Here is a 27378-nt window from a genome sequence, read left to right on the forward strand (position 1 = left end):
CTCTCGTCTGATCAATGTTTATAAACAATGTTACTATGTATCTCTTTATCTCTCATCTGAACAAAGTTTATAAACAATGTTACTTTATATCTCTCTCTCTCATCTGATCAATGTTTATAAACAGTGTTACTTGGTATCTCTCTATCTACCGTATGAACAATGTTTATAAACAATATTACTTTGTATCTCACTATCTCCTATCTGAACAATGTTTATAAACAGTGTTATGTTTTATCTATCTCTTGTCTGATCAATGTTTCTAAACAATGTTACTTTTGTATCTCTTTATCTCCTGTCTGATCAATGTTTATAACCAATGTTACTTTGTATTTCTCCATCTCCTGTCTGATTTATGTTTATAAACAATGTTACTTTGTATCTCTCTGTATCTGATCAATGGTTACAAGCATTATGTCAGAAGGTCTGTTTTTCAACAACGGCTTTTTCATTTGTACAGCAACTAACATCTGTCATTTTTATGGCCAACAATTGCTGACAAGTGAATGGAGGGGGTGGGCTGCAGAAAGACAGAACCTACTACATATGTAAAGTAACAATGTTACTTTACATCTCTCTATCCCCTGTCTGATCAATGTTTATAAACAATGTTATCTTGTGTCTGATCAATGTTTATAAACAATGTTACTTTGAATCTCTCTATCTCCTGTCCGATCAATGTTTATAAACAATGTTATCTTGTGTCCGATCAATGTTTATGAACAATGTTACTTTGAATCTCTCTATCTCCTGTCCGATCAATGTTTATAAACAATGTTATCTTGTGTCCGATCAATGTTTATAAACAATGTTACTTTGAATCTCTCTAGTCCCCATCTGATCAATGTTTACGAACAATGTTACTTTGTATCTCTCTATCTCCCGTCTGGTCAATGCCGCACAGAAGGTTTTTTATCCTAATACATAGAATGTAATAATTTTTAAAACCTTGAGGTTCAAAGTGACCCGTCTCCAAATATGGAAAGGTTTCTTCACAGTTAGAGCTGTGAAATTGTGGAACAGACTCCCTCCAGAGGTGGTTCTGGCCAGCTCAGTAGATTGCTTTAAAAACGGTCTGGATTATTTACTGTATGTACATAATATAACTGGGTGCTAATATTTATAGGTAAAGTTGATCCAGGGAATATCTGATTGCCTCTCGGGGAATCAGGAAGGAATTTATTTCCCCTGTTGTAGCAAATTGGATCATGCTTTGCTGGGGGTTTTTCGCCTTCCTCTGGATCAACTGCGGGTATAGGATTGTGTATATAAGGAGTTAAACTGTAAGGTGCGTACAGACGAAATATAATATTTGTACATCTCAGAAATTTGAATTTTGTTGGTAATCGGTCTGTGAAGGTTCTCCTTTATCCAGGTCATGGTATAGTCACATTCATTCATGTAATGGTGAAGACAATTCATAGCTTATCTACTTCAGCTCCGGGAGGTTTTACCCCCTTCATGATCAGGCCATTTTTTTTTTTTTTGCTATTCAGCAATGCACTAATCTAACTGGTAATTGCGCGGTCATGCAATGCTGTACCCAAACTATATTTATATAATTTTTTTCACACAGATAGAGCTTTTTTTTTTTTTTTTTTTTTGGTGGCATTTGATCACCACTGGGTTTTTTTTTTTTCATGTTTGCAATATACAATATCTCACAAAAGTAAGTACACCCCTCACATTTTTGTAAATATTTTATTCTATCTTTTCACGTGACAAGACTGAAGAAATTACACTTTGCTACAATGTACAGTATCTCACTAAAGTGAGTACACCTCTCACATTTTTGTAATTATTTTATTACATCTTTTCATGTGACGTTCGTAGAAAAGCAACAAACTTTAAGGGTCCATGTACACGGGACGCTGGAAATGGTCGTTTAGGAGCAGTTGGGCGTTTTTTTCAGAAGCCCCTGAACCCATCTACATGTTATCTTATCTGTCCATGTACACCAGGTCGTTTACAGTCATTTGCAGGCAGTTGCGTTCAGGGACTTTTTTTAGAACGCAATTATTTGCGTTCGAACGTGTGTTTCCCGGCGTTTCAAACGCACAAACGCGTCCGAACGCGTCTAAACGCGTCCGAACGCGTCTGAACGCGATGACCCGCGTTTAGCGTGCACGTTTTTCCATTTTAAAGGGGAATAATTTTTTTGACCTCCTAGGAACGCTTCTAAACGCAAACGCCCCCAAACGCCGCTAAACGCGGGTACAAACGCGACCGAACGGACGTTTCAAACGTCCTAAAAATTCCAGCATTCAAAGGGACTTTTAACAACGTCCCGTGTACATGGAGCCTTATACTTAAAAGTCTCCATAGGGGGCACTTTGAACATTTTTTACTGGTTACCAGTAGAGTTGAGCGGACACCTGGATGTCCGTGTTCATCGGGTTCGGCCGAACCTTGAAAAAAAAGTCCGGGTCCCTGTCCCGGACTTTTTCCGAACTTTACCCGGACACCGAACCCCATTGAAGTCAATGGGGACCCGAACTTTCAGGCACTTAAATGGCTCTAAAAAACCAATGGAAAGGGCTAGAGTGTTGAAAATGGCAGCAAAATGTAGTTAAGAGCATGGCAAGTGCTCTGCAAACAAATGTGGATAGGGAAATAACTTAAAACAACAAAAAAAACAGAAAAATAAAACAATTTTCTTCATCTGTGAAGGACGAGGCCCATATGGAGTAGGAGGGAGGTTGAGGTGGCGGTGAATGTGGCGGTGTAGGTGGATGTGGCGGTGTAGGTGGAAGCAGCGGTGGAGGGGGACGAGGTAGCCAACACTGCTTTTTTTTTAGTCATTTTAAATGAGGGTACATCCCAAAAGAGTGAGAAAGATCAAAAATATAACAATGGCTGGGTAAGGTCGGTATCCATCTCTATTCTGCACAAGGTACGGAAAAGTCCTGTGGGATCCATGCCTGGTTCATTTTAATGAATGTGAGCTTGTCCACATTGTCTCTGGACAGGCGGCTGTGCTTGTCTGTGATAACGCCCCCAGCCGTGCTAAATACACGTTCAGATAATACACTGGCTGCAGGGCACGCCAGCACCTCCAAGGCGTAAAGGGCAAGCTCAGGCCATGTGCCCAATTTTGAGACCCAGAAGTTGAAGGGGGCAGACCCCTCATTCACTACATGTAGGCGTGTGCACACATACTGCTCCACCATGTTGGTGAAATGCTGCCTCCTGCTAAGACGTTCCATATGAGCTGCTGGTGCTGCTGTTTGTTGTGGCGTGCTGACAAAGCTTTTCCACATTTCGGCCATGCTAACCCTGCCTTCTGAGGTGCTGGCGGTGCCCTGGTTGCTTGGTGACCTCTTCCTCCTCCTCCTCCTCCTCTGCCTTGGCCTTGTGCTTCAACTGTGGCCCCGCTGTCAGGTGGGAATGCCAGCAGCATCGCGTCTACCAACGTGCACTTGTACTCGCGCATCTTGCGATCACGCTCCAGTGAGTGAATTAAGGATGGTACGTTGTCCTTGTAACGGGGATCCAGCAGCGTGGCCACCCAGTAATCAGCACAAGTTAGAATGTGGGCAGCTCGGCGGTCGTTGTGGAGACACTGCAGCATGTAATCGCTCATGTGTGCCAGGCTGCCCAGAGGCAACAAAAGGCTGTCCTCTGTGGGAGGTGTATCGTCCGTGTCCTCTGTATCCCCCCAGCCACGCACCAGTGATGGCCATGAGCTGGCCTGGGTGCCACCCTGCTGTGAACATGGTTCCATCTCCTCCTCCAGCTCCTGCTCCTTATCCTCCAGAACTGTGCCCCTGCTGGACAATTGTGTACCTGGCGTTTGTGGGTGCAGGAACCCACCCTCAGAGCCACTTGTGAATGACTGCCCTGAAAGCCTTGGAAATGATTTCTCTTCCTCCTCCTCCTCCTGTGCCACATCCTCTTCCATCATCGCCCAAATAGTTTTTTGAAGGAGGCATAGAAGTGGGATAGTTAAGCTGAGAACGGCGTCATCGGCACTGGCCATGTTGGTGGAGTACTCAAAACAGCGCAACAAGGCACACAGGTCTCGCATGGAGGCCCAGTTATTGGTGGTGAAGTGGTGCTGTTCCGCAGAGCGACTCACGCGTGCGTGCTGCAGCTGAAACTCCACTATGGCCTGCTGCTGCTCGCACAGTCTTTCCAGCATGTGCAAGGTGGAGTTCCACCTTGTGGGCACGTCACATATGAGGCAGTGAGCGGGAAGGCCGAAGTTACGCTGCAGCGCTGACAGGCGAGCAGCAGCAGGGTGAGAACGCTGAAAGTGCGCACAGACGGCCCGCACTTTCTGCAGCAGCTCTGACATATCGGGGTAATTTTTAAGGAACCTCTGCACCACCAAATTCAGCACGTGCGCCAGGCAAGGGATGTGCGTCAAACCGGCTAGGCCCAGAGCTGCTATGAGATTTCGCCCGTTATCGCACACCACCAGGCCGGGCTTGAGGCTCGCTGGCACCAACAACTCATCGGTCTGCTGTTCCATGCTCCTCCACAACTCCTGCGCGGTGTGTGGTTTTTCCCCCAAACAGGCAAGTTTTAAAACTGCCTGCTGTCGTTTACCCCTGGCTGTGCTGAAGTTGGTGGTGAAGGTGTTACGCTGACCGGTTGAGGAGGCGGTAGAGGATGAGGAAGAGGAGTAGGAGGAGTTAGGAACAGGAGGCAAACTGAAGCACCCTGCAATCCTCGGCAGTGGAAGATGCGCCCAAAACATTTGAAAGTTGTATCTCACACGTACCGATACAGACTATGCTGCAATTTAATTTTTTTTACCCCAAAAGGGTGTAGATTGAATAGCCGAATAGAAAAAAGTATATAAAATTTGTGATTTTTCAATAGCACGTGTGAACACAGCAGTGTCTTATGTTTTATGTCACAGTCAGCAGCAGGCTATGAAGGGAAAAAAAAAATTCCCCTTTAACTTTGTAATTTTTAAATAGCAGATTAGAACAGCACTCTGTAGTAAAATATAGCTGAACGCTGCACACAACAGACTGATAAAAAATATTTTTTTTTCTCACTCCTCCTCCTCCTCAGTGGGCTCAAGTGAGGGCAAAAAGATCGTTCACTGCACCACCCCCCACACAGCAAAATCGATGTAGATCGCTAATGGACGATTGTTCTGCCCTGTGTCTCCTAATCTCTCCCTGCCTAATCTCTCCAGCCTGTCTCTAAAATGCTCAAATATCTTTCCCTGCCTACACTCCGACCTGCCCCTGCATTCTTTTCGGGCACAATGTTGTTTTTCCCTGTCTGTCCCTAATCAGCAGCAGCCAGCACCGTTATGATGTGTGCTCTCTCCCTACACTACAGCAGACTGACGCACAGCGCGCTGTGTCTCAAGCTTATAAAGACCTGGGTCACATGCTTCAGCTGGCCAATCACAGCCATGCCATTAGTAGGCATGGCTGTGATGGCTTCTTTGGCACACCAGTTAAACGCTTGTTGATTGGCTGTTGAAAGCCCGCCATTAAAAGCGCGCCATTACATACAAAACAGGAAATAAAATTACCGAACACGGATTTTAAACCCAAACATACAGTAAAGTTTTCGGGTCTGTGTCCGGGGTAACAAAAATTCAATTATCCGGTACGGACCCGAATAATACAGTCCGTGTTCGCTCAACACTAGTTACCAGTTTTGAGTTACAGAGGAGGTCTACTGCTAGAATGATCTCACATGTGTGGATTGAACACCGTTTACATACAGTATCTCACAAAAGTGAGTACACCCCATACATTTTTGTAAATATTTTATTCTATCTTTTAATGTGACTACACTGAAGAAAAGACACTTTGCTACAATGTAAAGTAGTGAGTGTACAGCTTGTATAAGGCTCCATTCACACTACCGCGACTTGTCAGACGACTTGTCAGCCTGACAAGTCGCGTTCCCTCGCAGTCCATTGACTGGTACAGGACCCGTTCTAATAGGAGCAACATAAGTCCTTCCGACTTAGAAAAAGGGTCCTGTACTACTTCGGGGCGACCTCAGAGCATTATATGAAGTCTGTGCAAGTCATGTCGAAGTCGCGGTGCATGGGACTTCACAGGTCGCCCCCAAAGTCGTGCCGCTTCAGTGTGAATATGGTGTAACAGTGGTGTAACAGTGTAAATTTGCTGTCCCCTCAAAATAACTCAACACACAGCCAATAATGTCTGAACTGCTGGCGACAAAAGTGAGCACACCCCTAAGTGAAAATGTCCAAATTGGGCCCAATTATCCATTTTCCCTCCCCGGGGTCATGTGACTCGTTAGTGTTACAAGGTCTCAGGTGTGAATGGGGAATAGGTGGGGTAAATTTGGTGTTATCGTTCTCACTCTCTCATACTGGTCACTGGAAGTTCAACATGGCACCTCTTGGCGAAGAACTCTCTGAGGATCTGAAAAAAAAATAACTGTTGCGCTACATAAAGATGGCCTAGGCTATAAGAAGATTGCCAAGACCCTGAAACTGAGCTGCAGCATGGTGGCTAAGACCATACAGCGGTTTAACAGGACAGGTTCTACTCAGAACAGGCCTCACCATGGTCGACCAAAGAAGTTGAGTGCAAATGCTCAGCGTCATATCCAGAGGTTGTCTGTGGGAAATAGAGGTATGAGTGCTGCCAGCATTGCTGCAGAGGTTGAAGGGGGTGGGGGGTCAGCCTGTCAGTGCTCAGACCATACGCTGCACACTGCATCAAATTGGTCTGCATGGCTGTCGTCCCAGAAGGAAGCCTTTTCTAAAGATGATGCACAAGAAAGCCTGCAAACAGTTTGCTGAAGACAAGCAGACTAAGGACATGGATTACTGGAACCATCTCCTGTGGTCTGATGACACCAAGATAAACTTATTTGGTTCAAATGGTGTCAAGCATCTTTGGCGGCAACCAGGTGAGGAGTACAAAGACAAGTGTGTCTTCCTACAGTCAAGCATGGTGGTGGGAGTGTTATGGTCTGGGGCTGCATGAGTGCTGCCGGCACTGGGGAGCTACAGTTCATTGAGGGAACCATGAATGCCAACATGTACTGTGACATACTGAAGCAGAGCATGATCCCCTCCCTTCAGAGACTGGGCCGCAGGGCAGTATTCCAACATGATAACAACCCCAAACACACCTCCAAGACAACCACTGCCTTGCTAAAGAAGCTGAGGGTAAAGGTGATGGACTGGCCAAGCATGTCTCCAGACCTAAACCCTATTGAGCATCTGTGGAGCATCCTCAAACAGAAGGTGGAGGAGGGGAAGGTCTCTAACATCCACCAGCTCTGTGATGTCATCATGGAGGAGTGGAAGAGGAATCCAGTGGCAACCTGTGAAGCTCTGGTGAACTCCATGCCCATGAGGGTTAAGGCAGTGCTGGAAAATAATGGCGGCCACACAAAATATTGACACTTTGGGCCCAATTTGGACATTGTCACTTAGGGGTGTACTCACTTTTGTTGCCAGCGGTTTAGACATTAATGGCTGTGTGTTGAGTTATTTTGAGGGGACAGCAAATGTACACTGTTATACAAGCTGTACACTCACTACTTTACATTGTAGCAAAGTGTCATTTCTTCAGTGTTGTCACATGAAAAGATAGAATAAAATATTTACAGAAATGTGAGGGGTGTACTGACTTTTGTGAGATACTGTAAGTGAAAAGAGACCGAAAATTAAAAAAACAAACAAAATATTTTTTACTTTCTGCTATAAAACATATACAATAAAAAAAAAAAAATTTCTTCATAAAAATTTGTCCAAAATATATTCTGCTTCTTGTCTTTGATATTAAAAAAAATCCCAATAAGTTTATATTGATTTGTTTGTGTGAAATTTATGGTGTCTGCAAAACTATATCCTGGAATTTTTTTGTTTTTTTAATAGTACTAATGGGGGTGATCAGCGACTTAGGATGGGACTGCCATAGTGCGGCAAGCAATCGGATACTCAGGCCCCTTTCACACTTGGGCGACTTGTCTTGCAACTTGGGGACTATACACTATACTATACACTGCCATTGTACTAATGACACTGGCTGGGAAGAGGTTAACATCTAGGGTGATCAAGGGGTTAAATGTGTGTCTAACAATGTGTAATGTGTGCTGCTTTTACTAACAGATCTCTTTGTTATTCCCGCTTTGAGCGATGGTTCCCTCTGTACAGAGCTCTGTGTTGACTGTAAACAGAGGGCTCTGGGCTGTGATTGGACAGAGCTGATCAGCAGGCCAGGCTTCTGCTGGAAGGAAAACACAGGCGCCACTCTAATGCCTCGTACACACCTACCGATCGTCGGCCGACCGATCGGCCGTCTTTTGTCCAGGGCTGTCGTGTCCGCTGAAAAGTGCAAAAGACTGCACACAAATTTTGTCGGCCAACAACAGCCGACTGCAGAAGTGATGTCATGTGATGGTTAACTTTCCGTGTCTTTTTTCTTCTCTGAGCATGCCCAGTCTTGCAAATCTGCTGATTGTCGGCCGAATTCTGTACTGACTGGCGAACAATCGGCCGTTCTGGTGTTGGCCAACAAAAATTTTAATGCCTGCATGACAGATTCTGTTCGGCCGAAAATGCGCTGTCGGCTGTCGGAAGCATCATGCTAACAAGGCGGCCGAATATTTACGGCCGACAATCGGTACGTGTGTACGAGGCATAAGTGCAGAATCTTGAGATTTATTAGAATGAACCAAAGGAAAAGGTACTCACAAAGGTAATAATGTTAAAAGCAACATAAAACGTATCCATATGAAATAAATTAATTTTGGACGCATATATAGTGAATGTTTTAAAACTATTAAGGATATTGGGAAAATATTAAGAATATCTTAAGTATTTTAAACATTTATAAAAAATATCCAAAAATATTTTAAGATATATTTTAAAAGGTATATATACACTCATTAACCACTTTACCACCGGAGGATTTTGCTGTCTTACGTCCAGGCCACTTTTTGCGATTCGGCGCTGTGCGACTTTAACTGACAATTGCGCGGTCGCGCGACGCCATACCCAAACGAAATTTACGTCCTTTTTTCCCACAAACAGAGCTTTCTTTTGGTGGTATTTGATCACCTGTGCGATTTTTATTTTTTGCGCTATAAACAAAAAAAGAGCGTTTATTTTGAAAAAATAACAATATCTTTAACATTTTTTTATATGAAATTCCCCCCCAAAAAAATGTAAAAATCTAATTTTTTTAGAATTTTTGGCCAATTTGTTTTCTGCTACCTATGTTTGGTAAAAAAAATTGCAATAAGCGTATTTTGATTGGTTTGCTCAAAAGTTATTGCGTTTACTAACTAAGGGAAAGATTTTTGTCATTTTTGGTGTTTTTTTTTAACGCGTAATGGCGGTGATCTGCAATTTTTTTTGCGGGACTGCGACATTGCGGCGGACAGATCAGACCGTTGACTGACATTTTTGACACTTTTGGGGGTACCAGTGACATTACTGCAGTAATCAGTGCTATATATATGCACTGTTACTGTAAAAATGACACTGGCAGGGAAGGGGTTAATTTTATTGGAGAGGGAGGGGTTAATGTATGCCTGGTGCTTACTGACGTGTGGGGGGGAGGTGACTGAGTGACAGAAGGACAGATCGGATGTTCAGCTATGCTGAACACTCCGATCTGTCAGTCCCTGTCATTTAGGAGATCCGCCCGCTCTGTTTACACAGGCGGGCGGATCTCCTCACTCGATTCCCTGACGATCGGGGCAGAGCAGCGGCGATCGTCGCTGCTCCTCCCCTGGCCCGACTCCCGCTGTGAATGAAAACAGCGGGAGCGCGCCCCCCGGCGGCGCGCGAGCGCCGCCTACAGGGGGAGGAGTCCAGCGATGTAGGTCCACGTCGCAGGACGGGAACGAGCCACTGTGCCGCAGTAGCAGCACAGTGGCTGGGGCTAAAGTGGTTAATATTATGAAAAAAAGGATGTCAAATAAAAAAGAGTAAAAAAGATGAATAAGGTGGACTCTAGGACCTAGCAGGTTCGGGCTTCCACTGTATTTAAGTCCCACATCCAATATCGACCTGAGGAAGGAGCGCATGCTCCGAGAACGCGTCGCTGGCGCCATGACGTAATCACGTATCCTGGAAGTGACGACGGATCGGCATCAGAGTGTCCCCGCGACCAGGAAGTGCGGACTGCCCCCGTTTACTGCCTGTACACCGCAACCGCTCAAGCCATCCTGATCAAAATACCAGAGTGATTGTCTATGCTGCTTTTAACATTATTACCTGTGTGACTACCTTTTCCTTTGGTTCATTCTAATAAATCTCAAGATTCTGCACTTAGAGTGGCGCCTGTGTTTTCCTTCCAGTTGGCTCCAAGCATCTTCTACTTCTCACCAGAGCTGCCTCAGGAGTGTTTATTGGGATTTTTTATGGACTTTTATATGGACTTATGAACTGCCCCTTTGCTTGATATTATTTCATTTGGTTGTTTTTTTCTTAGTGACACCCGTGAAGTCCCTGGTAATACTTTTTCCTCCCTGTTGAGCGCCAGTTGTTATTTTATTTCCAGACTTCTGCTGTGTACAATGCGTATGCGCACTCTATACCCGGAAGCGAGCAGTCACGTACCGTCGCTTTGCCTGCATGGGCCGCCTGCCCGCAGTACAGTGGCAGTCAGCAAGTGGTTACAAAAGCCACTTCTTCACTATAATCTGTGACAGGCGAGCAGTGTTAATTCCGTCGACTAAAACCGACTAAAACGTTTTCGTTGACTAAATTAACACAATTTTAGTCGACTAAAATATGACTAAAACTAAAACAATTCAGATGACTAAAATATGACTAAAACTAAAATGGCATTTTAGTCAAAAGACTATAACTAACACTAAATCGAAATTTGCTGCCAAAATTAACACTGGTGCATGCTCAAAGCTTAATACCATAAATAATAACATATTAGATTTTTCACTCCAGGACCAACAGTAGTATATAATGAGTTTGGAAATTGTAGAGAAATGCTTAAATAATGCATTACAAATTACAATTGAACTACACCCATTCGATTATAGATGACTAAAATGAGTTTTAGTAGACTAAAATGTAGGACGTTTTAGTCGACTAAAATGTAGGACGTTTTAGTCGACTAAAATGTAGGACGTTTTAGTCGACTAAAATGTAGGACGTTTTAGTCGACTAAAATGTTCTGGAGTTTTAGTCGACTAAATACAACTAAAACTAAAACACTTGCAGAAGACTAAAATGGGATTAAAACTAAAATGCCATTTTAGTCCTAAGACTTATGCCTCGTACACACGTACCGATCGTCGGCCGACCGATCGGCCGTCTTTTGTCCAGGGCTGTCCTGTCCGCTGAAAAGTGCAAAAGACTGCACACGAATTTTGTTGGCCAACAACAGCCGACTGCAGAAGTGATGTCATGTGATGGTTAACTTTCCTTGTCTTTTTTCTTTTCTGAGCATGCCCAGTCTTGCAAATCTGCTGATTGTCGGCCGAATTCTGTACTGACTGGCGAACGATCGGCCGTTCTGGTGTTGGCCAACAAAAATTTTAATGCCTGCACGACAGATTCTGTTCGGCCGAAAATGCGCTGTCGGCTGTCGGAAGCATCATACCAACAAGCCTACAATCGGCCGATCGGTCGTCGGCCGAATATTTACGGCCGACAATCGGTACGTGTGTACGAGGCATAAGACTAAAACTAAATTGAAATTTGCTGCCAAAATTAACACTGCAGGCGAGACAACATTGGAGAAGAATTAGTAGACAGGGACAGAACTTTCCACCCTATAACAAGGACCTCCATGGCAAGATCACCGGATTTTATTTTGTTTTACACTCTAAACGCTGACATAACAAGAATTTGCGCCCTTCGGTCTCAGGGTGATGCCTGCAGGTGCATGTTGTTTTTTAGAGCGGACGATCGGCTTTTCTTGTGATGACAACCGATGCGGCTAAGCAGCTGCTTGGTTGTTATCACAAGCAGTGGGAGGGGTTGCCCCCCCCCCCTAATTCCGCCTCTCCGTCCGGGTCTCCCGTCCCACCGAGGACCTGAGTGACCAGCCGGCACGTCCGCTGGCTGGCCGGATTCGGCTTTGATCGGGTCTCTGATGTAAAAACAGGGAAGTGATGTCATGACATCACTTCCTGTTACTGGAGCCTTAAAAGCGCTAGATTTTTAAAAAATGACAGTATTAAAAATAGCCAAACTTGGTGTTTTGAATGCTTTTAAGTGTAGCGGAAGGGTTTGGTGTCTTTTAGACCCCCGATCCCTCCATAGAGAGCACCTGTCACCAGGGCCGGTGCTTCCACTAGGCAAACTAGGCAGCCGCCTAGGGCGCATTGCCACCTAGGGGCGCAGCCAGGAGTCGGCACTCTCTCTCCTTTATTAATGATCCTTGTGGGCTGAGGGGAGGGGCGGCAGTGGGGGAGGAGGAAGGGACAGAGGAAGATGCCAGGTGTCTGGGGTAGTGGCGGAACTACCAAGCCTTGGCTTTGGCGGGGCCCCAGAAGGCAGGAAGGGAGCCCACTGGAGTGCTGCCTCCATGATGATCCTCTTCAGCTGGAGCTGAGCGGCCTAAACCCCAGGCAGGAAGTGATACTCTGCACTGAGCTGGTGGGCAGTCGTCATTTCCCTGGGTCGGTATTAAGCAGGGAGCGGAGGAGAGCTGAACCTGAGCCGGAGCTCGGCACTGGAGGGCGGAACCTTTACTGGGGCAGAAGCGACAAAGCACCGGAATGGTCTGAGGAGGTTGGTGATGAAGGATGTGCGGAGCTCTCTGACTGCTGCCTCTTCCTCCACCAGGAGCCGGTTGGAGCTGAGAGGAGTGGCCTTGGAAAAAGGAATTAAAGTGAAGAAGAGGAGAGTGCAGGCCACTCTCTTCATACCGCCCAGTGAGTGTCCCCAGAACAGGGGATCCGTGTCCCTGGGTGTGACATGGAGGATCCCTGGTGTGTAAGGGAATTGGGGTCACCAGGTGTGCCATGGGGAATCAGAGTCCCCAGGTGTGACATGGGGGATAGGGGTCACCGGGTGTAACAGGGGTTTGGGGTCACCAGGTGTGCCATGAGTAATTGGGGTCCCTGGGTGTGCCATGGGGGATTGAGGTCCCCAGGTGTGACATGGAATAACATCAGGGTCCCCAGGTGTGACATGGAGGAACATCAGGGTCCCCAGGTGTGACATGGAAAAACATCAGGGTCTCTCCAGGTATGACATGGAGGAACATCAGGGTCCCCAGGTGTGACATGGAAAAACATCAGGGTCTCTCCAGGTATGACATGGAGGAACATCAGGGGCCCCTGGGGTGACATATAGGAACATTGGGGTCACTGGGTATGACAGCATGACATGGAGGAACACGGGGTTCCCTGGGTGCCACATGGAGGAACATCGGGGTCAGTGGTTATGACAGCAAGACATGAAGGAATATTGGGGTCCCAGAATGTGACATGGTAAAACATCAGGGTCCCTGGGTGTGACATAGAGGGACATCAGGGTCCCCAGGTGTGACATGGAGGAATATGGGGGTTACTGGGTACGACAGCATAACATGGAGGAACCATCAGATCAGGGTCACTGGGTAGGACATGGAAAAGTTTTTAACCCCTTCCCTTTTTATTTTTTTTTTTTTGGGGGGGGGGGGGGCGCAAGTAGCTGGTCTTGCCTAGGGCGTAAAATAGTCTAGCACCGGCCCTGCCTGTCACTGCCTATTACTGTCACAAGGAATGCTTACATTGACAGCAATACAATTGATCAATTTTTTTTTTTTCAAAGAATGGTGTAAAAATAGAAAAAAAAAATTAAATAAAACAATTAAGAGAAAAAATAATAATGTAAAGCACCCTGTCCCTCCGTGCTCGCGCGAAGAAGCAAAAAAAAGTGCTTAAAAAGAAGATGAAAGGTACAGTGAAAAAAAATAAAAAAAATACCTTAACCACTTGCCGACCGCCGCACGACTATCTACGTCGACGGTCAGCCCCTCACAGGCAAACTAACGTAGGGCTACGTTGCTTGCTTGTGAGGGTCTAGGGAGCGAGCGCGCGCCGCCGGAGGCGCGCTCCCGCTCCCGCGTGGTCACGGACCCCCCCGCGCGTGTGACCAGCGGACCCGATGTCCGCCGGCCACTCGGCGATCGGCGGGGGAGAGGGAGAATGTCAGGCAGCTTGTGTAAACAAGCCACCTGTCATTCTCCTCGCTGTAAAGACACTGATCACATGGATCTACTATGTAGATCCGTTGATCAGTGTCCTTACAGCTCAAGCCACAGCCAATCACAGTAGAAAGCACGCCCCTAGGGACACACACAGCCCCTCCCTCCCTCCCAAATAAAGTTAACCCCTTCACTACCAGTGTATTTTTACAGTAACAGTGCATATATATAGCACTGATTACTGCAGTAATGTCACTGGTAACCCCAAAAGTGTCAAAAATGTCAGTCAAGGGTCCGATCTGTCCGCCGCAATGTCGCAGTACCGCAAAAAAAATCGCAGATCGCCGCCATTACGCGTTAAAAAAAAAAACAACAAAAATGACAAAAATCTTTCCCTTTGTTAGTAAACGCGATAACTTTTGCGCAAACCAATCAAAATACGCTTTTTGCGATTTTTTTTACCAAACATATGTAGCATAAAACAAATTGGCCGAAAATGTTAAAAAATTTTGATTTTTACATTTTTTTGGGGGGAATTTCATATAAAAAAATGTGAAAAATATTGCTATTTTTGCAAAATTGTCGCTCTTTTTTTGTTTATAGCGCGTGATCAAAAAATCGCACAGGTGATCAAATACCACCAAAAGAAAGCTCTGTTTGTGGGAAAAAAAGGACGCCAAATTAGTTTAGGTACAGTGTCGCACGACCGCGCAATTGTCCGTTAAAGTCACGCAGTGCCGAATCGCAAAATACCCCCTGGTCGGAATGGGGGTAAAATCTTCCGGGGCTTAAGTGGTTAAAAGAAAAAAAAACATTTAAGCGCCTCATCCCTCCGTCCTGGTGTGCAGAAGTGAACGCATACGTATGTCACGCCCGCAAATGTAAACAGAGTAACGCCATGATCATTAGACTGAGAGCAATAATTCTAGCACTAGACCTCCACCGTAACTCTAAACTGGTAACCGTTCATTCTTTTTTTAACCACTTAAGCCCCGGAAGATTTTACCCCCTTCCTGACCAGGGCCTATTTTGCGATTCGGCACTGCGTGACTTTAATGGACAATTGCGCGGTCGTGCGACGCTGTACCCAAACGAATTTGACGTCCTTTTTTTCCCCACAAACAGAGATTTCTTTTGGTGGTATTTGATCACCTGTGCGATTTTTTTGATCATGCGCTATAAACAAAAAAAGAGCGACAATTTTGAAAAAATAGCAATATTTTTCACATTTTTTTATATGAAATTCCCCCCCAAAAAAAAATGTAAAAATCTAAATTTTTTAACATTTTCGGCCAATTTGTTTTCTGCTACCTATGTTTGGTAAAAAAAATCGCAAAAAGCGTATTTTGATTGATTTGCGCAAAAGTTATCGCGTTTACTAACAAAGGGAAAGATTTTTGTCATTTTTGTTGTTTTTTTTTAACGCGTAATGGCGGCGATCTGCGATTTTTTTGCGGTACTGCGACATTGCTGTGGACAGATCGGACCCTTGACTGACATTTTTTACACTTTTGGGGTTACCAGTGACATTTCTACAGTAATCAGTGCTATACATATGCACTGTTACTGTAAAATTACACTGGCAGTGAAGGGGTTAACTTTTTTTTTGAGAGGGAGGGGCTGTGTGTGTCCCTAGGGGCGTGATTCTAACTGTGATTGGATGTGGCTACTAGTGTATGAACAGAGATCAACAGTCCTACATAGTAGAACCGTATGATCATCATTCATACACCGGAGAGAATGACAGGCGGCTTGTTTACATTAGCCGCCTGCCTTTCTCCCTCTCCCCCGACGATCGGGTCCGCCGGTCACACGTGCGGGGGGGTCTGTGACCACGCGGGAGCGGGAGCGCGCTTCCGGGGGCGCGCGCTCGCTCCCTAGACCCTCACAGGCTAGCGACGTAGACCCAGGGCCGGCGCTACCACTAGGCGGACTAGGCAGCCGCCTACAGCGCACTGCTGCCTAGGGCGCAGCCACGGCCATTGGAGAGTCCTGGTTCGGGGTGGGGGAAGCAGGGAAGCAAGCAGCGGTGTTCTCATGGAGTAGGCATCTGTCTCCATGCTGTGAGCGGGCGGCGGCCACAGAGAAACAGAACAGCGAGGGGAAGCTAAGCCCTGAGAGTTTGGGATAGGAGGTGAGCAGCGGTGGGGGCGGCGGCACCTCCCAGAGCCTGGATTTCTTCACTTCAACGTCATGTGATGTGACAGCGGCCCCCCGGAGGACTAGGACGGGCGCAGTGGGGGGTGTGGTACAGGGGTGCAGTTCACTACCGGGTGACACCCGCAGAGAGGGGACATGATCCCGAGGGCAGCATGCTACACCGGCGCCACGCTAACTCCTCAGTCTCACTGCTGCTACGGCTGCCTCCTGTCACAGCGCCAATCAAGTGTGGAGGAGGAGGAAAAAGGGAGACCTACCGCGGTCTACCCCAATGGCTGATACTACCTGCTCGACCCTCACCGCCTGGAGCCGAGTCCTGTCCACAACTTCACTGTCTGTGGTAAGTACCATGGGGGAGCTCTCAGCATGGTCTTACCTTGGGTTTAAATATACTTAGCTGGCAGACTGCATGCTAGGCATTGGAGCTCCTCAGGATCACTGCGGTGGGCATGCTGGGCATTGCAGTTCCTCAGGATCATTGCGGTGGGCATGCTGGGCATTGCAGTTCCTCAGGATCACTGTCGTGGGCATGCTGGACATTGCAGTTACTCAGGATCCCTACAGCGTGCCCACTGTAGTGATCCTGAGGAACTGCAATGCCCAGCATGCCCACGACAGTGAGGCAGATGGACTACAATGCCCAGCATGCCCTCTGCAGTGAGGCAGATGGACTGCAATGCCCAGCATGCCCACCGCAGTGATCCTGAGGAACTGCAATGCCCAGCATGCCCACCGCAGTGATCCTGAGGAACTGCAATGCCCAGCATGCCCACTGCAGTGATCCTGAGGAACTGCAGTGCTCAGCATGCCCTCTGCAGTGATCCTGAGGAACTGCAATGCCCAGCATGCCCTTTGCAGTGAGGCAGATGGACTGCAATGCCCAGCATGCCCTCTGCAGTGAGGCAGAGGGACTGCAATACCCAGCATGCAATCTGCAGTGGTTCTGAGGGGCTCCACATCCATCACGCTGTTGGGATGACGGGCTACAACTCCCAGCATGCATTCTGCAGCCTACACTAATTGAGAATCCTCTCCACCTCTTCTCCACCCCTCCTCTCCCCCCCTCATCTCCCCCCCCCTCATCTCCCCCCCTCCTCTCCCCCCCTCCTCTCTCCCCCCTCCTCTTCCCCCCCTTCCTTTCCATAAACCCCCTCCTCTCCTCCCCTCCTTCCTCTCCATATACCTCCACCCCCCTTCCTCTTTATACACCCCCTCCTCTCCACCCCCCCCTCTATTCCTCCTACTCTCCATCCTCCTCTCCTCCCCCCCCCCTCCTCAGTACCTAACGCACAACCCTTAACCCTGCATGCAGTACGTAGCACACCCCACAACCTTGCACTATCCAAAAAGCGCAACCCGCAACCCTGCACTCAGTACCTAGCACACCTCTCAACCCTGCACGCAGTACCTAGTGCACCCCAAAACCCTGCACTCAAGACTAAGCGCAAACCCCTCAACCCTGCACGCAGTACCTAGTGCACCCCAAAACCCTGCACTCAGTACCTGCACGCGCAAACCCCTCAACCCTGCACGCAGTACCTAGCGCACCTCTCAACCCTGCACGCAGTACCTAGTGCACCTCTCAACCCTGCACGCAGTACCTAGTGCACCTCTCAACCCTGCACGCAGTACCTAGTGCACCTCTCAACCCTGCACGCAGTACCTAGTGCACCTCTCAACCCTGCACGCAGTACCTAGCGCACCTCTCAACCCTGCAATCAGTACGAAGAGCACCCTGCACGCAGTATGTAGTGCATCCTGCAACCCTGCACTCTTTATGTAGCGCACCCCACAACCCTGCACTCCCCTGCATTCTGTGCATTACACACTTCTGACCCCTGGCACGTACACCATATACATGGACAGGGGAAAGGGGGTGCAGTCAGGGGCAGAGACAAGGGGGGGGGGCGGCAAAATTAGATTTCGCCTAGGGTGTCAAAATTCCTTGCACCGGCCCTGCGTAGACCTACATCGCTCTGCCTGTGAGGGGCTGACTGCTGCAGTAAATAGTCATGCGGTGGTCGGCAAGTGGTTAATGGAAATTTTTAGGTACTGTAGTTTGTCGCCATTCCATGAGCGTGCGCAATTTTAAAGCATAACATGTTGGGTATCTATTTACTTGGCGTAACATCATCTTTCACATTATACAAAAAATTGGGCTAACTTTTCTCACTCGCTGTGTCCAATCACAGCGGGAGTGGGTCGCCGGCAGTGCGCATGCGCACCCCAGACCCAGAAGTGCAGAATCACATACAGGTACATGATTCTGCCCAGAGCGGCCGTCCTGCCGCAGTAAATGTACGTGGGGCGTCTGCATCTCGTTAAACTAAATTTAAAGATGACATTCTTTACGCTTCACACGATATCCGCCCATGAAAAAAAAAAAGTGATTCCATAAACCCTCAAGATTTTATGTAAAACCGGGGAGTCCCAAAAAAAAAGAAAAAGAGACATTATTTTAATAAAAGCTGCAGATTTATAGAGATAGAAGATGACTTTTAAGTTTATAAAGCTTCTATGAGATTGTAGTGATCGGGATCACGTCTATTTTAATATCAGGTTACGTCTGATTGCTTTCCTGTGTGTGAAGTCTAACACTGCATTGCTCTAGTTTCAGCTCTTACATTGTATCCTCAGCATTGATCCCGGCTTTGTCAGAGAAAGAGAGAGAGAGAAAGAGAGGAGAGAGGGAGGAGAGAGAAAGAGAGGGGAGAGAGAGAGGGAGAGAGAGAGAGAGAGAGAGAGAGAGAGAGGGGAGAGAGAGGAGAGAGGGAGGAGAGAGAGAGAGGGGAGAGAGAAAGAGAGAGTGAGGAGAGAGAGAGGGGGGGGAGAGAGAGGAGAGAGAGAGAGAGGAGAGAAAGAGAGGAGAGAGAGAGAGAGAGAGAGAGAGAGAGAGAGAGAGAGAGAGAGAGAGAGAGAGAGGAGAGAGAGAAAGAGAGAGAGGAGAGAGAGAGAGAGAGGAGAGAGAGGAGAGAAAGAGAGAGAAAGAGAGAGGGGAGAGAGAAAGTGAGAGTAAGGAGAGAGAGAGAGAGAGAGAGAGAGAGAGAGAGAGGAGAGGAGAGAGAAAGAGAGAGAGAGCAGAGAGAGAGAGAGGGAGGGGGGAGAGAGAGAGAGGAGAGAGAGAGAAAGAGAGAGAGGAGAGAGAAAGTGAGAGTAAGGAGAGAGAGAGAGAGGAGAGGAGAGAGAGGGAGGGGAGAGAGAAAGAGAGAGAGAGAGGAGAGAGAGCAGAGAGAGAGAGAGAGAGAGAGGAGAGAGAGGGAGGGGGGAGAGAGAGAGAGGAGAGAGAGAGAGAGAGAGAGAGAGAGAGAGGAGAGAGAGAGAAAGAGAGAGAGGAGAGAGAAAGTGAGAGTAAGGAGAGAGAGAGATGAGAGAGAGGGGGAGAGAGAAACAGAGAGAGAGAAACAGGAGAGAGGAGAGAAAGACAGAGAGGTGAGAGGGAGACGCAGCGAGAGAGGTGAGAGGGAGAAGGAGAGAGAGAGAGAGAGTGAGGAGAGAGGAGTGAGGAGAGAGGAGTGAGGAGAGAGAGAGAAAGAGAGAGAGAGAGAAAGTGAGAGTAAGGATAGAGAGAGAGAGAGGAATGAGGAGAGAGAGAGGAGAGAGATTTTACTGGCATTGTGGGCATTTTGGGGGGTTTATTGAGGTTATCTGTAAAAAAACACTTCTAAACGTGGCATTTAAAAGTGGCAAAATGGACGTTTTTAACCGCCGATTACTAGCTGTGAAGTTCCAGCATTCAGAAGAGGTTTTCCCCTCCTGTGTGTGAAGTCTAACACTGCATTGCTCTAGTTTCAGCTCTTACATTGTATCCTCAGCATTGATCCCGGCTTTGTCTGCTTTGTCTCTGAGCTCACAGTGTGCGGGATTTCTGTGTCTCAGGTTTGTTTTTAGGTGCGCTGTGTAACAGAAAAGCTTACAATCCAAATCAGATTTCAGCATTCTGTAACCAAAAACCTCTACTTACGAAGGCGTCTGCGTATGTTTGGGACGACACCGGTCTGCCGCTAGCGCCATCTTCACCATACCCAGGAACCCCGCACACTGTGAGCTCAGAGACAAAGCAGACAAAGCCGGGATCAATGCTGAGGATACAATGTAAGAGCTGAAACTAGAGCAATGCACTGTTAGACTTCACACACAGGAAAGCAATCAGACGTAACCTGATATTAAAATAGACGCGATCCCAATCACTACAATCTCATAGAAGCTTTACTAACTCAAATGTCACCTTCAATTTCTATATATCTGCAGCTTTCAATAAAATAAAAAATGTCTGGTGATCCCACCATGGAGGTCCTTGCTCAGGGTGTTATAGGGTGGCAAAGCTTTGTCCCTGTCTATTAATTCCTGCCTTGTGTTGTCCCCCCTGTCAAATCTTTTGATGGAAACTACAAGTGTCCCTTTCAGCACACTTTGCACAGACATGGTCACCATCAGGAAACCCTGAGCATTGCCATGCAGCCATCATTGGAGTCTATGTAGACATGATATGGTGGCAAGGGGGCAGCTGGAGATCAGATTAACAAGTGCAACAATGGGTGAGAAAAAAAAGTGAAAACGGATTGTGATTTGGAAAAGGGCGCTTACCGATGACACACAGTTCATTCTGTTTAACTTTACATTTATTTGAATTGTTCTAACATTAAAAAAATAAATAAATAAAATACTCACTTCAAGCACAACATTGTAAAAAACATTTGGGAAATAGGTAGCTCCTGATAGGCGTATCCCCTTAAACGACTATTGACAGTGAAGATCCCTCCGATTATAACGTCACCATCCCGATAATACTCATAGTCTTCATGTACGTCGGCTGCATCCGGCATGTAGTAGGTTGATGCCGGTTCTGGGTTTTCGGTGTCAGTGGTACAAGGTGTCACACACAGAAGGAGCACACACAATTTTCCAATCTGTGTATGGGATGTCAGTATAAATCTACACAATACAACAGCAAGGAGATGAAGGGAGGTCACTATAACCCGGTATAACATTATCTGGGAATACACGAGGCTACAGATAATGTCTGTCTATGTGTCCTCCTATCATCTTATATAGAGTGCCGAGTAAGACAAGACAAAGGACCCCGCATTTAGAACCAGGCGATACCGTTATATATAACAATTTTATTTTCTGTTAATATCTGATTTTTTTTTGAACAGCAAAAAGAGAAGAAAATAAAGGACTAACATTTGTAGGCGAAGTCTTTTTTAAAATGTTCTCAGAAGATATTAAAGTTACAGTATAATAACAAAAGTATTGGGACACCAGCCTTTCATAAGCACATGAACTCTTTTTTTTGCAAATATAAATTTTTATTGAGAACAACCGGATACAGGTAAAACAGAATACATATCAAAGAAGTAACAACCTGGTCATACAAAAGTCAATGACAATGGGAAAGCACAAATCGGTGCCCCCATCCATGTAAGACATAGCAAGGAATATCCCCCAATAAGGCCAGGGCTGCTGTTAGAAATCGTGGGGCCCCGTACAGACTACCTGGCAGGTACCCCCCCCCCCCCAAGAAAATATTAAAGATATATTTAGCTAAAATTACAACAAAATCACTATTAGCAGACACAAATATAACATAACTCGCATAATTCCTGCTAAATCTAAATAAAAAACGATGTTAAATAAAAAAGAAGATGAGATGAGAAAAATATACAGGCTGGGCAGTTGGAGCTCAGTGATCAGAGAGACAGAGAGAGAGAAACAAAGTTACAATTTACAAATAAACCCCTGAGCAGAGATAACATTGGAGCCAGTGCTGGGAGGGGGGCCCACACAAGGGAGGGGGATTAGTGAGGGACAACTGTCTCTTTCTCAACAGATAAAAGCTGATAGCAGGGAGAGGGACATATCAGATTCAGGTGCTGGAGGAAGATTTCTGTATTTGTTGTCCATCACTAATCCCCCTCTCTGTGTGGGCCCCCCTGTGTGCTCGGGCCCCCTACAAGAGGGCTGGTGGTCCCCCCTATCAGCGGCCCTGAGCAAGGCAGTACTCCATTTAAGTGCTATTAAAGAAACCCTCTCCGCCCACGCCTGTTAGTTGTGACTGACCCACGAGCTGATCATCAACCACTTACTGAGGCATCATACGTCAATATTCCTACTATTGCTCTCTGCAATACAGATTCACCCCTACGTTATGTGAATATTGCCATCCCCTGTAATAACAAGGGTGCCCATTCTGTTGGTCTTATGTGGTGGATGCTGGCTCGTGAAGTTCTGCGCCTGAGAGGAACAATTTCCCGTGAACATCTATGGGAAGTCATGCCCAATCTCTATTTTTACCGGGATCCTGAGGAGATTGAGAAGGAAGAACAGGCTGCTGCAGAGAAGGCTACCACGAAGGAGGAATACCAGGGTGAATGGTCCACAAATGTTCCGGAGTTTCCTCAGCCTGAAGTTCCTGACTGGTCAGAAGGAGTACAAGTCCCATCTGTGCCCATCCAGCAATTTCCTGCAGAGAGTCCTGAGCTCCCAGCAGCTCCAAAACCTGCAGCTGCAGAAGACTGGAGCTCCCAGCCAGCTAGCACAGATGACTGGTCTACTGCCCCAACTGCTCAGGCATCAGAATGGGCTGGAACAACTACTGTATGGTCTTAAACACCCTGGTGTTACCCATGTTCAAACATCCATAGTGGACTTTTGAAATAAACCCATTTGAAAAAAAAAAAAAAAAGAAACCCTGTCCGGACCGTTACATTTTTAAGGGGTTTTGTACAGCTGGTCTCTTCGGAGACCCCTAGAGGTAAGGAAAGAAAACAGAAGTATAAGAAAGAATGTAGAGAGGCAAACAGAGGAAGAAAGTGTAGCCGGGTCGTACGGCTGGCATTGTTCAAACTGTTGTTGTTATTAAAGGTCTGCAAAGACTTTGGAACTATGGGGGACATAGTACGGGAGGAGTCAGGATCATAGACTGCTTTGAGAGAGAGAGAGAGAGAGAGACACTTCACCCAGGGAGCACTAGGGCACGCGGAGCTTGCTGGGAGTGGCTTTATAAAAGAGGGCGGGACTCAACTTCGCTCTCTTGCCTCGAGGACAGCATAGTGGAAAGAAGGGGAAGAGCTGCTGCGGATCGCAGGAGATTAGGCCGAGGCCTAGTGGCGGACACCGAAGTTGAAGCCGGTGTGAGTGAGTGGAGGAGTCTCGGTAGTGGGACCGAGCGGACAGAGACACTGAACAGAGCAGGGTCTGGCCACGGCGGACAGTGGAGCTCCCGGTTTGGGTGAGAGACATCCAGTATCTACACCTCCATAAACCACAGACTTAGGCTGAATCAGGGCAGGACAGTAGTACTGTTTGCTTACAAAGGACCGTACTGACATACAGCTAACCACTGGACACTGCAGATATACATATAGATAATGGATATAGAGGATACCCATGCAATAAGCCACTCCCTTGGGGGCAGGGATACATTTGGGGGCTCGTCCGGGATGTCCACTTCTGCCCTGAATGCCCCTCCCAGAGGGCCAGTAGCCGGAGAAGCAATGAATCCTGTCCTTGGCCGGTCCGGGCACTATATCAAGGGGCCAGTTTGGATCAGAGTGTGGTCCTACAAGTTACAGGATATGAGCACACAGAGACTGAGATCAGACGTTGGGTGCGAGCTCTAGCACCAGGGCAATCGGCCTACATTCTGGATGCAAGGGCTGACTATGCCTTGGATATTGTGCAAGTGCTAGTAGAGTGGAAGGGAGAAGTTCCAGACATATTCCAAACTGACTGGGTGATGCTGCAAGAGACTGTCCTGACTAGAGTTTTCTCCTCTTTGAAGAAGAGTGAGGAAAGTGGAGGGAAATCCCCCTCCCCTCCAGGGAGTCCTCGCCCAAAGCCCAGCTCCGTGAGCATAGGTGGAGACAAAGCTGCTGTACCCCCTGCTTCTTTCTATGCTGACATGAGTCGGTTGGTGGATAGCCTGGTTCTAAATGGGGCCAGTGGAGCTGCACAAAACTATCGCAAGTTGTGCTTCTTTTCTGGACAGTCACCCACTCCCACTGGTGAAGAGAGTTTCGAGAGTTGGATGACTCAAGCTACCCAGGCTGTGGATGAATGGAATGTTGCAGAGTCTGTGAAGAGACAGAGGATGAGTGAAAGTCTAAGGGGTCCTGCAGCGGAAGTGATCTGAAATCTACTGATGGGGAATAACAACTGTACAGCTAATGATTATCTGAAAGCTATTTTGGATGTGTTCGGGTGAGTGGAGGAGACCACTGATCTACTCTACAAGTTCAATCATACCCACCAGAAAAAGGGAGAGAAGTTATCGGAATACATTGCAAGGATAGACAAGATGTTACACCAAATTCTCCTGCCGAAGGGTGTCGACCCTAAAGATGCTGACGCCTGAATCGAGTATTGCAGGGCGCTCGGCCCAACCACCCGATTGTCTTGAAATTATTACTTAGAGGGGTCAAGGACACTCCCACTTACCCGGAACTCATGCGGGAAGTCTGGGAGGAAGAAGCCTTGCTTGAAGAGAAAAATCACAGAGGTATAGAGCCATTAAATAATGAATCCAAAAAAGAGAGAGCTTCAGCCCGGCTGCTATGAGTGGAAAATAACTTCTCAGACAACGAGAGTGAAGCTGAAATGGAGTCAAACCATCCTGAGGAAGTTTCAGAGAGGAGGAAGGTTGAGGAGGGTTCACCGTCTGCTGACTTGATGCTGCAAGTAACTCAAGCTCAGACACAAATGTGCCAGACCCTGATGCAGGTCATGGAAGCGCAAGGGAAAGTTCTCGAGAGGGCTATGTCACTCGAGAGATGTTCAGCGTTGGTAACGCGTATAGGGGGGCGGAGCTTGGGTGACCGACGCCGAACATCTCTCGAGTGACACACGCTATTACTATTGCCATAACAGCAGGCACGGTGAAGTGCCCTGTACATGTGAGTAAACTTCTATTTTCCTCAATAAAGCCTGATTGTTGAAACGGAGAGCACTATATTTTCCCTTTTATATTTTGCATCGCATGTCCCGTGTCTTGAGACCTCTGGAGGTGAGAGGCTGGAGTGTCTTTCCAGGAGTCTGATATCCTCAGTACATGCTTTTGCTGGCCCGTCTGGGTCCTGTTTGGAGGTGAGAGGCCAATCTAGCAGGTGGAGGGATTTCACAGATTGGTGTGCACTTTTCACCAGATTGCATTTCTGATTTGGACACTTGGACACTAATGCACATTTATTGGATTTTGAGCACAATCACAGCTTGTATGGACTTCAGATATTGATTATATTAACATCATTTATGTTTATTGGTGCACGTCTGGCGCAGCACATTTTTTGTATTTATATAGGGTCCATTCACACATCTGTAGAATGGGTCCGCATCCATTCCACAATTTGGCGGAACGTTTATAGACCCATTGATTTTCAATTCCAGTCTGAAAAATTAGGCATTCACAGGATAAAGAAGTAAGTGTCGGCCAGTATAGGCCCCAAAAAATTAGCCCACATGGGTTTACCTGACAGCTAAGAACGTTGTATTCTGTGGCTGAAGGTACATTAGGCATTCACAGGATACAGAAGTAAGTGTCGGCCATTCCAGGCCCCAAGAATTAGCCCACATGGGTTTACCTGACAGCTAAGAACGTTGTATTCTGTGGCTGAATGTACATTAGGCATTCCCAGGCCCCAAAAATTAGGCATTCAATGGACATGAAATGCCTTTTATGCCGCTTTATTTACCGAAGTCAAGGACCACGAATTGTTGTGGATGGATGGCGGTCTGGAGGATATTTGTGGCCTGTCATGAGGAATTTCAATGAAACATGGTCTACTGGTCACATGTCTTGAATTCCTCAGAGATCCATGCCTCATTCATTTTTATAAATGTGAGATAGTCAACACTGTCATGAGCTAGGCGAGTGCGCTTATCTGTCACGATCGTCCCTGCTGCGCTGAACGTCCTTGCGGACAGGACACTGGACGGGGGGCAAGCCAACAGTTCCATTGCAAATTGTGCAAGCTCTGGCCAGAGGTCAAGTCTGCCCACCCAGTAGTCCAGGAGTTCATCACTCCTCAGAGCATCCACATCGGCTGTTAACCCGATGTAGTCGGACACCTGTCGGTCTAGGCATTCCCTGATGCTGGATCCGGAGTACAGCTGTCGATGATTCGGCTGAAAGAAGGATCTCATATCTGAAGTGACCAAGACATCTTCCAAACGCCCTCTTCTTGCAGGTGCTGTTGGATTGCTACCCGCAAATGTCTCTCTGTGACTGGAAATTCCTCTGCCAGCGCACGCAAAAGCAGAATGCAGCATTTCCCACAGCAAGGCCTGGAAGTGCTGCATTCTGACCGCCCTCTGTGATTGTGGAAACATTTCTGCCATTTTTTGTTTGTACCGGGGGTCTAAGTACGTTGCCACCCAGTACTGGTCCTTGGCCTTTATGCTTTTTATACGGGGGTCCCCCTTAAAACACTGCAGCATGAAGGCCCCCATTCGCACTAAACTGGAAGCGGTGTCGTGGCCTGCTTCCAGCTCATCATCCAGGATAATGTCGTCCTTGTTCTCCTTCCCCCATCCACGGATAACACCAGGGATCCCAGAAAGGTTTAAAGTATGCTCTTCTTGCTCCTCCTCATCCCCCCCGGCACCATCCTCCTCCTCTGACTCCTCTTCAGACTCCTGCTGTTGATTTGTCTCAGATGGAGTAGCACCCACTGGGAATTCATCCAACTTTGCGACTTCCTCATCTTCCTGCTCCTCGACGGCTTGATCAATGACACGATGCAATGTACGCTCCGTAAGGTATGATGTCACTTATGGCGCCCTGGCCGTGACTGACCAGTTTGGTGATCTCATCGAATGGCCGCAGAAGTCTGCATGCGTCCCGCATGAGCAGCCACTGGCGAGGTGAAAAAAACCCAAGCTCCCCAGAACCTGTCCTACCGCAGAGTTCGTAAAGGTAGTCGTTAACTGCACTATCAAGCATATGCAGCGTTGAGTTCCATCGCGTCGGGCAGTCACAAATAAGATGCCTGATGGGCAGGTTGTGTCACCGCTGAATGTCAGCAAGGCGAGCCATGGCTGTGTAAGATCTTCGGAAACGGCCCGAGATTTTCCTGGTCTGCCGCAAGACGTCCTGGACCCCAGGGTATTTGACAACGAATCGCTGCACCACCAAGTTCAGGACGTGTGC

The 27378-nt window shown here is 47.2% G+C and overlaps 1 protein-coding gene across 1 annotated transcript in view; it reads left to right on the forward strand.

Moving 5' to 3' along the window:
- Positions 1 to 22914, forward strand: part of LOC309565571 (small ribosomal subunit protein uS2-like) — a gene marked incomplete at its 5' end in the record, with an annotated part of 47965 nt that extends 25051 nt beyond the window's left edge. The window contains one exon of the mRNA XM_082270526.1: positions 22256 to 22914. Within this exon, the coding sequence (XP_082126652.1) occupies positions 22256 to 22841 (586 nt within the window). The 3' untranslated portion in view covers positions 22842 to 22914. The remainder of the gene's footprint in view (positions 1 to 22255) is intronic.
- Positions 22915 to 27378: the final 4464 nt, after the last annotated feature.

The sequence above is a fragment of the Pelophylax lessonae genome (assembly GCF_965119305.1).
Source record: "Pelophylax lessonae genome assembly, chromosome: 10".
In the NCBI taxonomy this organism is placed as follows: Eukaryota; Metazoa; Chordata; class Amphibia; order Anura; family Ranidae; genus Pelophylax; species Pelophylax lessonae.